A 15,657-nucleotide genomic window follows, 5' to 3' on the forward strand; every position below is an offset into this window, starting at 1 on the left:
AAATGTGAGTAATTGTGGGTAGATAGTACACAGAAACTGATCATTTTCAGCTGGAATAGACAGACAAAGTCTGTTATCGCTCTGAAGATGGATGTTTTTAAGGTGTTAATGATATTTTATTTTCAAACTCTAACTAAAACATACAACATTCATAGAGGGAAACATTCCACGTGAGAAAAATATATCTAAAAACAAAGATGATGAGACTTACCAAACAAAAGCGCTGGCAGGTCGATAGACACACAAACAAACACAAACATACACACAAAATTCAAGCTTTCGCAACAAACGGTTGCTCACCTATCTTTCAACAACATCTTTGCCTCTGTACTTCCGCCTCGACTGACATCTCTGCCCAAACTCTTTGCCTTTACAAATGTCTGCTTGTGTCTGTGTATGTGCGGATGGATATGTGTGTGTGTGTGTGTGTGTGTGTGTGTGTGTGTGTGTGTGTGTGTGTGCGTGCGAGTGTATACCTGTCCTTTTTTCCCCCTAAGGTAAGTCTTTCCGCTCCCAGGATTGGAATGACTCCTTAGCCTCTCCCTTAAAACCCACGTCCTTTCGTCTTTCCCTTTCCTGACGAAGCAACCGTTTGTTGTGAAAGCTTGAATTTTGTGTGTATGTTTGTGTTTGTTGTGTGTCTATCGACCTGCCAGTGCTTTTGTTTGGCAAGTTTCATCATCTACATATATATACATGTATATATATATATATGTGTGTGTGTGTGTGTGTGTGTGTGTGTGTGTGTGTGTGTGAGAGAGAGAGAGAGAGAGAGAGAGAGAGAGAGATTGCGACAACCAGGTATTTGAATTTGCAATTATCTTCTGGTAAGCAATGTATACATGCTAAAAGTTTTCATGGAATGTACTTAAAGAACATACTTCAATTGACATAGCAAATGGCAGCTCAGATTGTAGTGTTTCGTGTAATACAAGGTTAATGGTTTTAAAATGTGTAACTTTTGGATGACTTGAAGTGGTGAAGTCTGTGTGTGCAAACTTAAACTTCTTTAACGATAAGACTTATTTGAGATGGTCAGCTGACTTTCCTAGGTGGTTAGCCTGCTGCTGCAAACTCCCTTTCTCTTCTTCTCCGCAGTGTATTGCTGGGAACAGGAATTTCTCAAGACTCTTTGTACTTATAAAAATAAGTAGATGTACACAGTTTCTTTTACTTCACATAACAACGTATATTTAAACACCAAACTTTTACAAATCTCACTCTCCAGATGAATAAATACTGTTAAGTAAGTCTCCTCACATGTCCAAATGTTAGAAACACAGTTACATTTACAACAGAGTTGGCTTGCTGACCGCGACACTATTATACAGAAATCCTATACCTGTCTTGCCTCTAGCAAGTCCAAGTTAAAAGTTACTAAAAATCTTTTTCCACTAAATTGTTCTTTCGTCACTAACTATAGTCACAGTTACAAAACAGCACAGAATACCATGGAAGTTCCTTGGTTTGGCCGTGCACTTTCATTACGACTTCCATGGCCTGACCGACAGGTACTTGTTGGTGCTGTTCAACCACTGTGTCTACCGTCATCGTATGACAAACTTCAAACCTTCACACACAGACAGGAGATGCACAGTAGATAGGGTTCCTTTCTCCCACTCACATCTAATATATCATTTGTTCAAGACAGTGGAAGGCCGAGTGATTCTAGAATTTGCACGGAAATTTTCGAAACACTACAAATGGAATGCAAAATGCTGATACCAAGAATAAATGCATGTCTTATCGTGCTGAGCTATTGGCAAAAGAGCTTAGAAATAAATTTTTGAACAGCTTGCTGAATGAAGGATGAATATCTAAATTATGTGTGTGATTGAGAATGAGACATGCTCATTTCTCATGCACCCTGTGTAACACAACCTTATTCCTTCCTCAGAACACAAATCTTCCAGCAGAAGAAAGAATAGCCGTACACAACGTTAGAACAAATCCTGACCTAATCATCCTGCCTGCAATGAAGGTGCCACCTCTGTTGTTACGAATCACAGTGACTATCTGGCAGAAGGAATCTGCCAATTATCTGACTTTTCCACCTATAACCTCTGCCAGAGTGATCTCATCCCAAAAGTACAACGCAACATCTAGTCTGTGCTTAAAGCTTTAGGCCGTTTTTCTCCTAACCCCTTTGACACCCTGCACACCCATCTTCTACATGCTCCCCAAAATCCACAAACCCAAAAATCCTGCAATCCCCCCACCATCCGCAAGAACCAGCCATGAAGAAGCACCCCCTTCACCCCCCAATACCACCCGGGACTGGAACAACTGAACCACATCATTCACCAGGGTTTAATTACCTATCATTATGCCTTAAAATGCGGGAATCCTACCAAAGATCCTTCCCACCCCTCATAAAGTGGAGTTATGTCACCCAACCAATCTCCACTACATCCTAGTCCATCCCTATGCCCCTCCCAACCCCAACCCACAAAGATCATATCCCTTTGGCTAGACACAGGTGTAATACATGCGCAATCTACCCAACCAGCACTTCCTAATCCATTCCTGTCACAGGTTTATCCTACCCCATCAGGTGTCGGGCCACTTGTAAAAGCAACCGTGTCATTTATCAGCTCTTCTGCAGTCATGGCACAGCTTTTTATATAGGTATGGCTACCAATTGGCTGTCCACCAGGATGGATGGCCACTGCCAAACTGTGGCCAAAAGCAAAGTAGACCACCCTGTGGCACAACATGCAACTGAACATAAAATGCTCAATTTCGATGCCTGCTTCACTACCATAGCCATCTGGATCTTCCTCTCTCCACTACCAGCTTTTCTGAACTGTGCAAATGGGAGTTATCCTTAAAACACATTCTCCACTTAAAAATCAAACAATGAAAAATGCAGGATGGAATGTAACAGTATAATGAAAAGGATAGTTGCTACTCACCATAAAGCGGAGATGCTGAGTCACAGAAAGGCAAAAAAAAAAAAAAAAGGGGGGGGGGGGTCAGAAAGTTTTAGCTTTCGGCCAACAAGGCCTTTATCAAAAGTAAACACACACACACACACACACACACACACACACACACACACACACACACAAAACCACAAAATCTGGCATCTGGAGCCAGACTGTGAGCAGCAGGGCGTTATGGAGCGGCAACTGAGTGGGGGTAAGGAAGATGCTGGCATATGGGGAGGTGGGGGGATAGCAGGGAGGGGTGGGGGATATAAAGTGCTGCTGGAAGCATACATCAAAAAAGTAGTAACTGTGGGTGGGCGACCTGCACCACTCCCCACATTGTCCCTGCATGCTCCCAGCAGCACTTTACCATTGCCCACCCCTGCCCTGCTATCCCTTCCCCTCCCCTCCCCACCCCACCCCCCTCCTTACCCCCCACCCTGTTGCCTCTCTAATAATGCTCTGTTGCTCGCAGTCTGGCTCCAGCTGCCAGAGATTGCGGTTAAGAAGGTTAAGGTGGACGGCGGAAAGGTGGGTTTGATGTGGACGGATGTGTGAAGCTGGCCTTTGGACAGGTCAACGTCGAGGAAAGTGGCAAGGGATTTGGAGTAGGACCAGGTGAATCTGATGGAACCAAACGAGTTGAGGTTGGAGAGGAAACTCTGGAGTTCTTCTTCACTGTGAGTCCTGATCATGAAGATGTCATCAATAAATCTGTACCAAACTTTGGGTTGGCAGGCTGGGGTAACCAAGAAGGCTTCCTGTAAGCAACCCATAAATAGTGTGGCGTACGAGGGGGCCATGCTGGTACCCATAGCTGTTCCCTTTAATTGTTGGTATGTCTGGCCTTCAAAAGTGCAGAAGTTGTGAGTTAGGATGAAGCTGGCTAAGGTAATGAGGAAAGAGGTTTTAGGTAGGGTGGCAGGTGATTGGCGTGAAAGGAAGTGCCCCATCGCAGCGAGGCCCTGGACGTGCGGGATATTTGTGTATAAGGAAGTGGCATCAATGGTTACAGGGATGGTTTCCGGGGGAAACCCAATCTGTATCAGAGTCTGAATGTGGCTCTCCAGCAGGGATATGACTTCCTCAAATTCTGCCCTGAAATGAGATCCATCCTTCATGAAATCCTCCCCACTCCATCAAGAGTGTCTTTCTGCCGTCCACCTAACCTTCATAACCTCTTAGTTCATCCCTATGAAATCCCCAAACCACGTTCCCTACCCTCCGGCTCCTACCCTTGTAACCGCCCGAGGTGTAAAACCTGTCCCATGCACCATCCCACCACCACCTACTTCAGTCCTGTAACCCGGAAGGCGTACACGATCAAAGGCAGAGCCATGTGTGAAAGCACTCACGTGATTTACCAAATGACCTACCTACACTGTGAAGCCTTCTATGAGGGAATGACCAGCAACAAACTGTCCATTCGCATGAACGGATACAGGCAGACAGTGTTTGTTGGTAATGAGGACCACCCTGTGGCTAAACATGCATTGGTGCATGGCCAGCACATCTTGGCACAGTGTTACACCATCCGGGTTATCTGGATACTTCCCACTGACACTAACCTATCAGAACTCCAGAGATGGGAACTTGCCCTTCAATGTATTCTCTCTTCCTGTTACCCACCAGGCCTCAACCTCCGCTAATTTCAAGTTGCCGCCCCCCGTACATCACTTGTCATTCAACAACATCTTTGCCCCTGTACTTCCGCCTTGACTGACATCTCTGCCCGACATCTCTGCCCGACCTCTTAGCCTTTACATATGTCTGCCTGTGTGTGTGTGTGTGGGGGGGGGGGGGGGGGGGGGGCGCGTGTGTACACCTGTCCTTTTTTTCCCCCCTAAGGTATGTCTTTCCGCTCCCGGGATTGGAATGACTCCTTACCCTCTCCCTTAAAACCCACATCCTTTCGTCTTTCCCTCTCCTTCCCTCTTTCCTGATGAAGCAACCTTGGGTTGTGATAGCTTGAATTTTGTATGTGTGTTTGTGTGTTTTTTATTGTGTCTATCTACCAGCGCTTTCTCGTTTGGTAAGTCACAGCGTCTATGTTTTTTATATATATTTTCCCCACGTGGAATGTTTCTTTCTATTACATTCATATCATTAATTTGTCTTTCTTATGATAAGCAGCCATCTAGCTTTCCTTGCTTCTTCCTTTTTAAATCTTTCAACATTAAATTTTCTCATTTGCAGTCAGATAGTTATTTCTCCAATAAAGAGAACATAATTTGAATTGATATCCATATCTGGTAATCTTTGAATATTTTTCAAAAAATTTGGAAGTCTTTCCTGTAGTAAGTCTGGTATCTGATGGAGATGTTGGGTAGCAGCTATCCTTAGACTAGTTGAAGTTATCTTAGTCTTATGTGTTGTATGTACAACATATAATTCAGGAGTATCTTTTGCAAAAGTCCACCAAGAGCTCTTCTTCGTCATTCCTTTTCCTAACGTGTACTTTTTCACAGTTCTTATTTCTTGGCCTTTGCCCAGTTCTGCATTCCAGTTATTATACCTCCACCTTCAGTATTATACTGTTCGTTTACTTCCTTATCAAGTTGACTGCTGTGTGACATATGCATTTGTATTATCACTTCTTTTTTCTTTTTTTTCTGTGGATTTTCATTGTCATCAACATTTCCTCTAGATATCTCACTGATATCAAATTAGCTTGAGTTTTGGTCTTAATATTATGACAATATTATGAATTTCTTTTCATGTTCCTCCTGGATAAAATATTCTGATTTCATCACTTGTAAATTCTCTTTTTTGCTCCCATCTCATTTAAGAGATTCTCATTATAGGCACCCTGTTTTAGTCTCATTTGCACCTTCAGATTCTCCAGCTTTCTCACTTGTAATACGATCTACATTCTGTGTTCTTATTTCCCATTTTGTTTCAATGTGGGCTCCCTTAGCACCTCCATTTGAGGGGATTCCATGAGCCAGGCAGTACCACAGGAACATTATTTGGGACTGACAAGTGAGCTCTGTCTAGGAATAAGGAAACTTCTCTGTATTCATTTTCATTACACCATCCTGGATTTCCTGTTATGTGATTTCTGTAACTTTTGCTACTTAAGTCTAAATCAGTGGAACCAATTAAGTTCTGCAAGCTCCATAAAGTAATTCTTAGATTATTGTAATCGTGCAGTGCCAAACTATTGTGGTCATACATTGTCAAAAGAAAACAGTTCACCATATTTGCTTCTAATGATCACATTGCTGCATGTAAGATTTTTATGAAGTCAAATAAGATGTAGAATGCACATTTTGTGCTTTCATATATAGCTTAAATAAAATGTAAGTGGTATTGCAGGATACTCCCACTTCCCCCTTCCCTCTCCCCAGCCTGCCCTCTTCCGCCCAACTACCACTCCACTAGACTTGCTGAAATGTCAGTCACAAAATTGTTTTAATCAGGTACACAGGCTATGTCAGCTAGTACTAGTTCCTCTATATCTGTAAACCCATTTGTTAGTGATTTCATTTAGGATAAAAATTTTAGTCCTATGGAGTCCTAATGAATCCTTCATTAATAACCAAGCTTTTTATGGTCATTAGGATGTTGCTGGAAAAGTGTGTTTTTATTCAGGGATGAATGTGTTAGCTGAGCTGCTGTTCAAAGAAAAGAAATGCATTGTTTATCAAGGGAAGGAGAAAATTTCTCAGATTGGTAAAAAAAAAGTATGTTTTATGTCTAAAAACTTACTTTTTTTCAGTATAGCCATAGGCCTGTGTGACCATGTGAGCACAACTCAGACCCTAAGTTGGCCACCTTTCGCCAGGGGACGATGCTTGTGACATACATGATCTATAGCTTCAAGGAACATATGCCACAATCTCACATTCCCATCAACTCAGTACAATTAGAATTTATTGGGCCATGTTCCACTCTGACATTGTTCCATAGTTCAGTGACACTGTTCATGAGCCCATTCCAGTTATTGAGCACTACGCTGAAATGCCAGCAAAGGATCACAGGCTGAAAAGAAGTTACCTTCATCTAAGCAGGACACAACTCTTTGAGGCAGGAGCACTTTCTCTGATAAACAGTCTCGTATGTGTGCTGGCTTCATTATTCCACACTTCAATTGATATTTATTCTTTTGATAATGAGAGAACTATTTAATTTCTTGAGAGCATCATCTTCATGTCACCTGGGTAACCATATGCTTCATCACATTTGCTAAGGATGAATTGAAGTGCATTTTCACAGATATCTGTTCCAGATTTTATAAGTGACCAGCAAGCCGCATGTATATGATGAAACTACTTGTATCTTGTTGTAGAATAATGTTAATTTCCTCAGAGGAACCTAAAGTTTGCAGAAAAAGCAGCAATTTTGTTTGTTGTAGAAGTTTGAAGTGTTTTTTTCCGTTACAGCTTGTGAGTTGAAAGCTCCTTCAATGGGCAGCTTTTTGGGTGGTATAGAGTCCTCAGGTTGGCTGAGACATGTGAAGGCAGTTCTAGAAACATCTCTGTTTATTGCGGAAGCTGTGGAATCTGGAGTGAGTGTGGTGGTACATTGTTCAGATGGATGGGACAGGACAGCCCAGGTGTGCTCACTTGCTGGAATCTTCCTTGATCCATATTACCGCACCATCCAAGGTTTTCAGGTAATGTTGTTGTAACATTTAACCTGTTTCCTCATGTAGTAGCTGCCACTTCGAGGTCACAATATAGTGAACTCTTAAAATCATTAAAAGAACAGATTGTGGCCCACCGTATAGAGAAGACGTTGTCTCACAGACAGGCACAAGAAAAATACTGCTATAAATTTTAGCTTTCGACCAACAGGTGTTTTTATAAAGTAGAGAAAACACACACACGCACACAAAATCTGTCTCTGGTCACTATAGACAGACACAGTGGCCAAAGACAGTGGTTTTTGTGTGTGTGTGTGTGTGTGTGTGTGTGTGTGTGTGTGTGTGTGTGTGTGAGGGAGTTGTGCTTGTGTGAGTGTGTTTTCTCCTTTGGAGGAAAGCTTCTTGCACAAAAAGCTAAAATGCCCAGCAGTCTTTCTGTTGTGCCTTCCTGCAACTCAACATTTCTTCTGTATGGTGAGTAGCAATGTATACTTTTATAAAACTGCCATTATTCCAGCCTGGACTTTCCACTATTTGAACTCTTTATTTTAATACCAGCTTTGTTGTCACAGTTCTAAGTAGTAAATACTGAAACTGATGATGATAGTATACATTTGACTTGACCAGACATTTCATTAGGCTTTCTCTTAAGAAATTATCATCAGAAGACAGGATATACTCTTTATGCTTATATAAGCAAATTGAGTCGTAGTCCGTAGCAGCTGCCACATTTGTTGTATGGGTATCTGTTAGAATTTACACACACACACACACACACACACACACACACACACACACACACACACACATAGCACACATTAGACTAATAGGGAGCCCTACCTGTTATAACTGTTAAAAGGGGAAAGAGATACAGAGGAAAGAAACATTTTCACAGATAACTGGTTTGTCCATGTGATCTGTCTGCAACAAGTTCCGAAAACTTGGTGCACTGTTTTGTATTTTAAGTTGTGGCTCCTGAAGTCCGTCCAGCATTTCTCTCTCTTGTCGTTGTAAGAATTTCTTAAATTGAATTTCCCTCTCTATAAAATCAGTATAATTATGGGTCAAAAATTTATTTTGCATAGCAGTCGTTCTCTTATGCAATCTCTTTTAGACTTCAGGAATTGTGTAGTATGAAAATTAAACTTACTGTTAGCATATCACAAGATTTATTGCTTTTATTTTGCATAAAAAATACGTTAAGAGCTTCCATAGTTCTCTGCTATATAAACATGTTGTGGTGTTGGGAAACATATCAAATAACTAAAAAAGAAAGTATTGTGTTTCAGTTTTATAAAATCTGCGTAAAATAAATTTTGGGTAACAGTCTCAATGCACACCAGCTTCTTTCAACTAATCATGTAAGTAGCAGATGGATTACCATCTCTAACAATAAGTAAAGTTGTATGATGCTAAAAAATTGGCCATAATTTGTAAGATAATGATCTTGCCGAGGAAAATAAATGTGGGAGTTGTGAATATCTGCATATTGAGCTCATCATTGTCTTTGTACAAGTGTGCATTTATAGACAGGCGCATAGACTTCTTGGGACTTAAACTCGGGAATGTTTTCTTCACCATTAAGGAAGAGGCAGAAATACTATAGAGCTACCTTTAGTCTGTACTATGGATATAATAGTGACTGAAATGGGGACTCCCCACAAAAAGCTTGTGATTAAGATGACTTGATAGAAGGTCCCTTCTGGTGGTGGAACACATAAGAAGGGAGAGAAGGGTCCCCTCAACAACATGATCAGTGGATGAGATCTGGAAATTCATCATGGCTTTTTTGTATTTGTCTTAAGTTGTTTGGAGAAAGTGTAAAAAAAATTTAAATTTGATAAACCAGACGGAGCTGGAAATCTTTTCCTCCAGAATAATAATTCAGTGTCTTTAAGCAAGGCACTGTTTTTATCAGTGCGCTTTAAGTGCTTTCCTTTGGCCACGTGTCCCACGCTCGTTTGAAAAGCTTAGGAATGATACATTTGCCAACATTTAGTCATTACATGTGCCCAAGTAGCAAAATAAGCACAAAATTTGCTTCTGATCGCTCATAGGACAACTAATTCTTACGCCAAGGTGATCATTCAATGTTGTTCAGTTAAACTATGCCGTATGTAATAATTGGCTGTTGCACATGTGGCACATTCAGACAATATGCAACACGTTGACATTTTCTATACTCTGAAAACTATGTACGGATTTGACTTTATACTCATCGGACTTAAAACACGCAAAAGTTCACTGTGATACCGAGCATGGTACTTTGGTTTCGAGCTGAGTGGAGGGCTTAAACCAGAGGTTCAGATGATTTTGTAACAATTTTGGTTGCAGATTTTCTGTCCTCTGCTATTGTGTGGAGAGTTGTAGCATCTCTTAATAGGCTGGGGGTCACACAATGCACAGAAAGCAGCTATTAAGGAAACTGTATGCCTGGCATACACATGTGAAATCCATCCACAATCCTGATAAATGTTTTTATTGCAGAAAGAGTAGAATCACAGCTACATGAATCAGAGAAAGAAGTATTGATCATGGCAGATAGGAGAAAGAGAATGTGAATATAACTGCAGAAGCACCCATGGAAGAATCCTAGAACTAGTCCCCCTTATAAATGGTAGTAATGGCTACGTAGTATTAAAGACAGAAAGCAGGCTGAAAGCATACATTAATGGCAATGAAATTCTAAGTTCTAATTGCAGTGTGTATCAGAGATAGTCTGGACATTGGTGGTCGATGCATTTTTGTAGCTGTAATGTGTAGTGTGGTTAACAGGGATTCCAAATGTGGATCAAAGATGGTCATTAGATGCTTTCATTGACCCCTGCCTCAGGAGCAGTAGTGGCAAAGGACTTCAAGGAAAATCTGGAGAAGATTGTGCATAAATTTGCCATGTATGTTATAATATTATGGGGAGTCTTCAACTTTCAAGCTGTAGACTGTGCGACTCAAGTGGTGGGTAGTAGGTAAACGAAATCATGTGGAATTGATAGAACAGTCTGTGGTGTACTGCCAGTTCATAGTGTACCACTGGACGTTTTGAACTGGCGGCACACCTGTGGACTGTCCAGTCAACTTCTGAATGCCTTATCCAAAAACATCCTTGAGCATTTAATCAAAAACTGGCTTGTTAGTGTAACATCTTAGATTTCATTATTAAGAACAAGCTCGAACTTTTTGACTCAATTAGCATAATGCAGGAAATCAAGTCAGAATAAGGCCACGACGGCATAACTGACTATGGATATCAGCTGGAATCTAAAGAAAGGTAGGATGATATTCCTGTTTAATAAGTGTGCAAAGAAACAGCTTTCAGATGACCGGAGCAGGCAACATCAGATATTCATCTCTAACGACTGGAAATGTTGAGTAGAAATGGTTAAAGTTCAGGGGTATTGTACATTATGACTTAAGACAGGTATGTACTGAGCAGATTAGTGAGGGACGGAAGGAAGCCACCATGGTTCAACAGTTATGTTAGAAGGCTGTTCTAAATGCAAAAAGAGCTTCACTGCAGATTTAATTGTATCAAAAGTCTTGTCAAAATAAAACCCAAGAGAAGTCAAATTTGTCCAAAGAATAGCCTCAGGTGAAACATTCATCAGATTCAAAAGTAAATTTTTATGTACCAGTCTGACGGAAAACCCCAAGCAGTTTTGGTCTATGTTAAATCACTAAACCGAATAAAGCCATCTGTCCTGTCACTTAGAGACCATAATGGCACCAAAACAGAGGGTGACAAAGAGAAGGCAAAAATACTGAATTTCTTCTACCGAAATTGTTTCACCGAGGAAGGTCATACTGAGGTTTCTCTGACAGCTATCAAAGTAGGAAATCAACTAAAACCACTCATCAGGTGACAGGGTACTGGACCTGATGGAATACCTTTAAGATTCTCCATAGAGTATTTGACAGAAATTGCAGCTCTTCTAGCACTCATCATCATAGTTTGGTGGAGGACCGAAGTGCACCAAGTGATTGGAAAAAATATTTGCACGACTATAGGCTTATAGCTCTGAGTCAAGTTGTTAAAGAGTTCTGGAACACATTTTATGTTATCTGTTATGACTTACAGGAGACTGAAAGTATGTTCTGTAGTTATCAACATGAATTCCACAAACAGCATTGTGGGGAACCAATGCTATGCTGTTTATTCACAAGAAGCCAGTAGGTGATAGATACTGGTGCCCAGGCTAAGGTCATGTTCCCTGACTTCTGGAATGCATTCAGCACAGTTCCTCACTCTTTCCTCAAGAGCAAAGTATGTGCATACAGAAAATCAGACTGGCTTTATGATTGGATTGAATAGTTTCTAGCTAATAGAAAACATGTCATTTTTAATGGAGAGAAATCTCCAGATGTAAAAATACCTTTGGGTGTACCCAAGGCAAGTGTTATAGGATAATAACCGTTTACAGTATCTGCAAATGGCCCAGTAGATAACATTAGAATCTCCATGAGACTGTTTGCAGTTCATGCTGTTGTATATGGAGAAATTGCTATGCAAGAAAATTATAGCTAAATGCAGGAAGACTTGCAGTGGATTGTTGGTGGGTACAGGAATTAGCAATTGAGTCTCAGTATAAAGAAATATAATACATTGTTCAAACAATGGAATATCCGGAATGGAATGTAACAATATTATGAGAAGGAAAGTTGCTACTCACTATATAGCGGAGATGCTGAGCTGCAGATAGGCACAACAAGAAGACTGTCAAAAGAGTAGGTTTTGGCCAGAAAGGCCTTGATTAGCCGCGCGCGCGCACACACACACACACACACACACACACACACACACACACAATGACATAGACTCTGGCTCCCAAGGCCAGACTGCGGGCAGCAGCACGTGATGGAAACCCTTCTAACCACCCAGAATCCCTAACCTCTCACCTAGTTCAGATTCATTGATGACATCTTGGCGATCTAGATTGAGGGTGAGGACACCCTATCCACATTTCCTCCAGAACCTCAACACCATTCTCCCCCATTTGCTTCACCTGGTCCTCCCCAACTCAACAAGCCACCTTCCTTGATGTTGACCTCCACCTCGAAGATAGCTACATCAGTATCTCCATCCATCAAACCTACCACTCACCAGAAATACCTCCACTTTGACAGCTGCCACCCATTCCATAGCACGAAGTCCCTTCCATACAGCCTAGCCACCCATGGCAGTTGGATCTGTTTTGATGAGCAGTTTCTATCCATTTATACCAAGGGTCTCAATGAGGTCTTCACAGATGGTAACAAAAACAGATGTCCCGTGCCTTATATCTCCAGTCACCCACCACCTCCCAAAGTCCTACCATCCAGCCACAGAGTAGCATTCCCCCTCATGACTCAGTACCACCTACAACTGGAGCAACTGAATCACATCCTCCACAGGGGTTTTGACTACCTCTTGTCATGCCCCAAAATGATAAATGTCCTATCCACCCCTCTCACACTGGTATTCTGCCGCTAACTGAGCCTACACAATATAGTCATCCATTCCTACACAACCCCTGCTCCCAGACACTCACCTCAGGGCTCACATTTCTTTAATAGACCAAGACGCAAGACCTGCCCCATACATCCACCCACCACCACCTACTCCAGTCCAGTCATGAGCATCCTAAGCTCGAACAATTGTGCTGCATGCTATGTGGGCATGACGACCAACAAGCTCTGTCTGCATGAATTGCCCTGACAAACTGTGGCCAAGAAACAGCTGTACTGCCTTGTTGCTGAACATGTCACCTGACATGACATTCTTCATTTCAGTGACTGCTTCACAGCCTGTGCCATTTGGATCCTTCCCACCAACACCAGCTTATCTGAATTACATAGGTGGGAACTTGCCTATATTCCTGTAACCTTCCTGGTCTCAACCTTTGTTAGTCATTGTCGTTTACCCACCTATCCCCTTCCCTATTCCTATTCCAGCACTACATTGTCCTCTATTCCACCTGTGCTCCCACAGTGTTTTTACTTCTCTCCTTCTCCCCCTCCCTCCCTCCCCCCCCCCCCCTCTCCCTGCTCCCCGCCTTCTGTCCTTCTCTCCTCCATTCAACCTCCTGACTGCACCGAGCTCCCCACCTTGTCCTTGTACGCTCCCACAAGCTGCACTTTACCATCTCCCACCCTCCCCTGCTGTCCCTCCCCCTTCCCCAGCCTCTTCCTTACCCCCACCACTCAGTTTACTTCTCCCATCACATGCTGCTACTCACAGTCTGGCCTCGGCAGCTAGAGACTGTGGTCATGTGTACGTGAGCTGCGCTTGCCTTTTTGGTTGAAAGCTTACTTTTTTGACAGTCTTTTGTTGTGCCTCTGTGCGACTCAGCATCCCCACTACGTGATGAGTAGGAACTATCCTTTTCATAATACTGTCAGTAGTCTGTCCTGGATTTTCCATTGTTTGATTTTGTGGGTTATTGTAGTTATTTATTATTTGTGGTCTTCAGTTTTATTGGATGAACCTTCTACATTTGTAGGGTGTTGGGGCAAAGATACAAATATTGTGATTTGTTGGTATCTTAACATGTACTCACTTCAGTGTGTTGGTTATTTTTCGTATGTGTCTAACAGCCTTCCCACAAACATATCATATAATTTAGTGCCTGATGTTTTCTGCATGGCCTTAACTGCTCTGCAAAGTGGACTATACTTGTCAGTATAGACTATCAATTTTGTGTCCACTTGTCCCTATTTCAATCCCTGACCTGCTGCTTACATGTGTCATGCATAATTAGAGGTACTAACCAACCTGAAAACATACTACTCATGCAAATGAAGTAAATACTGATGTAAAGTTGTTCAATACACTGTCCTTAGCCATCAGTAGAAATATCTACACTTATACCCCTAGGTTCCTGTATATGCATTACCTGCAAATCACTGTGAAGTGAATGGCACAGAGTACTTTCCAATGTCCCACAGCAAAGAGTTTCTCACTGTTCCATTCACAAATCGAATGTGGGAAGAATGACTGCTTAAATGCCTCTGTGCACACTTCAGTTACCCTAGTCATGTTTAATTATCCCTGTGGGAGCAATATATTGGCGCCTGTAGTATATTCATAGATGCCTCACTTCAAACTGGTTGCTGAAAGTTTGTAAGTAGGCTTTTGCTGCATAGTTGAGATACGTTTATCTTCTGGTATCTGCCAGTTCATCGTCTGCTTCGGGAGGGTACAAGCATATGGACATGACTTCCTTCAGTGTAAATTATATTGGATTTTAAAATGATGGAGCTTCAACCATCCAGTATATGTTCACAGAAATGAGTGCCGAGCCTACAGTACGTGGATTGATAGTGTGGTGTGAATGAACTAAAATCCCTCATGACATGAAGAAACACAGACAGCTGTTAGTTCCATTCCAAGAGTATACTGAATGTGCTGTTGGGTGTGGTGATCTGACCTTCATGGTACATAGAACTTGTTATGCTTGATTTGTTGAAACCACAAATTTTTGTCCATGGATTGACAATTTCCAAATGCCTAATGTAAATTATAATAAATAATTACATAGAAATTTACTTTATTCTATGACAGACAGCAGTGAAATGCCATCTGGGGGCTTGGTGTAGTTGTTGCTGCTGATGAGTGCAATGCTTACAAAACATCTAAAGGTTAAAAGTGAATTTGAGTCATGTGTCTGTTATATATTCCCAGGAAGAACGCAGTGCAACAGAAATAAGACATTTTTAGTACTTCTGTTCTTGTGCTTTTTTACCGGAGGAATCAGTCCAGGGGAGAGTACTCGTAACATTTAACAACTGACTTCAGAAATTCCACTCAGTCTCCTCTTCATGTGTAACAGTACCAGATATCTTGGAAGAATTAAATGGACCAGGACTGTCTTTCCTTGTGTAGAACCTCCTCTGGTTCATGAAATCTTTATAAATTGTCTGTCTTCTTTATGAACTAATGGTTGTATAAATGACTTCTCATTTGATTAATTGTTTCAGATTGTGGTTTTGCTGTATTATCTTACTATTGGGTCCTTAATTGCATACCCAGAAAGATGACACTGTAGTAATACAGCAAACTCGCATTTGGGAGGATGGCCAACCAGATTTATATTTTCTGAGTTTTCCGAAATTGCTTTAGAAAGATGTTAGAATGGATCCTTTGAAGAAGACATGGCCAATTTC

At 41.6% G+C, this 15,657-nt stretch overlaps 1 protein-coding gene across 1 annotated transcript in view; it reads left to right on the plus strand.

Annotated features, from left to right (window-relative positions):
• The window catches only part of LOC126095017 (myotubularin-related protein 6), a 411,731-nt gene that overhangs the window by 330,351 nt on the left and 65,723 nt on the right, over positions 1-15,657 (plus strand). Inside the window, exon 8 of the mRNA XM_049909676.1 lies at positions 7,316-7,548. Coding sequence (XP_049765633.1) covers positions 7,316-7,548 — 233 coding nt within the window. The remainder of the gene's footprint in view (positions 1-7,315; positions 7,549-15,657) is intronic.

Source organism: Schistocerca cancellata, chromosome 8, assembly GCF_023864275.1.
Source record: "Schistocerca cancellata isolate TAMUIC-IGC-003103 chromosome 8, iqSchCanc2.1, whole genome shotgun sequence".
In the NCBI taxonomy this organism is placed as follows: domain Eukaryota; kingdom Metazoa; phylum Arthropoda; class Insecta; order Orthoptera; family Acrididae; genus Schistocerca; species Schistocerca cancellata.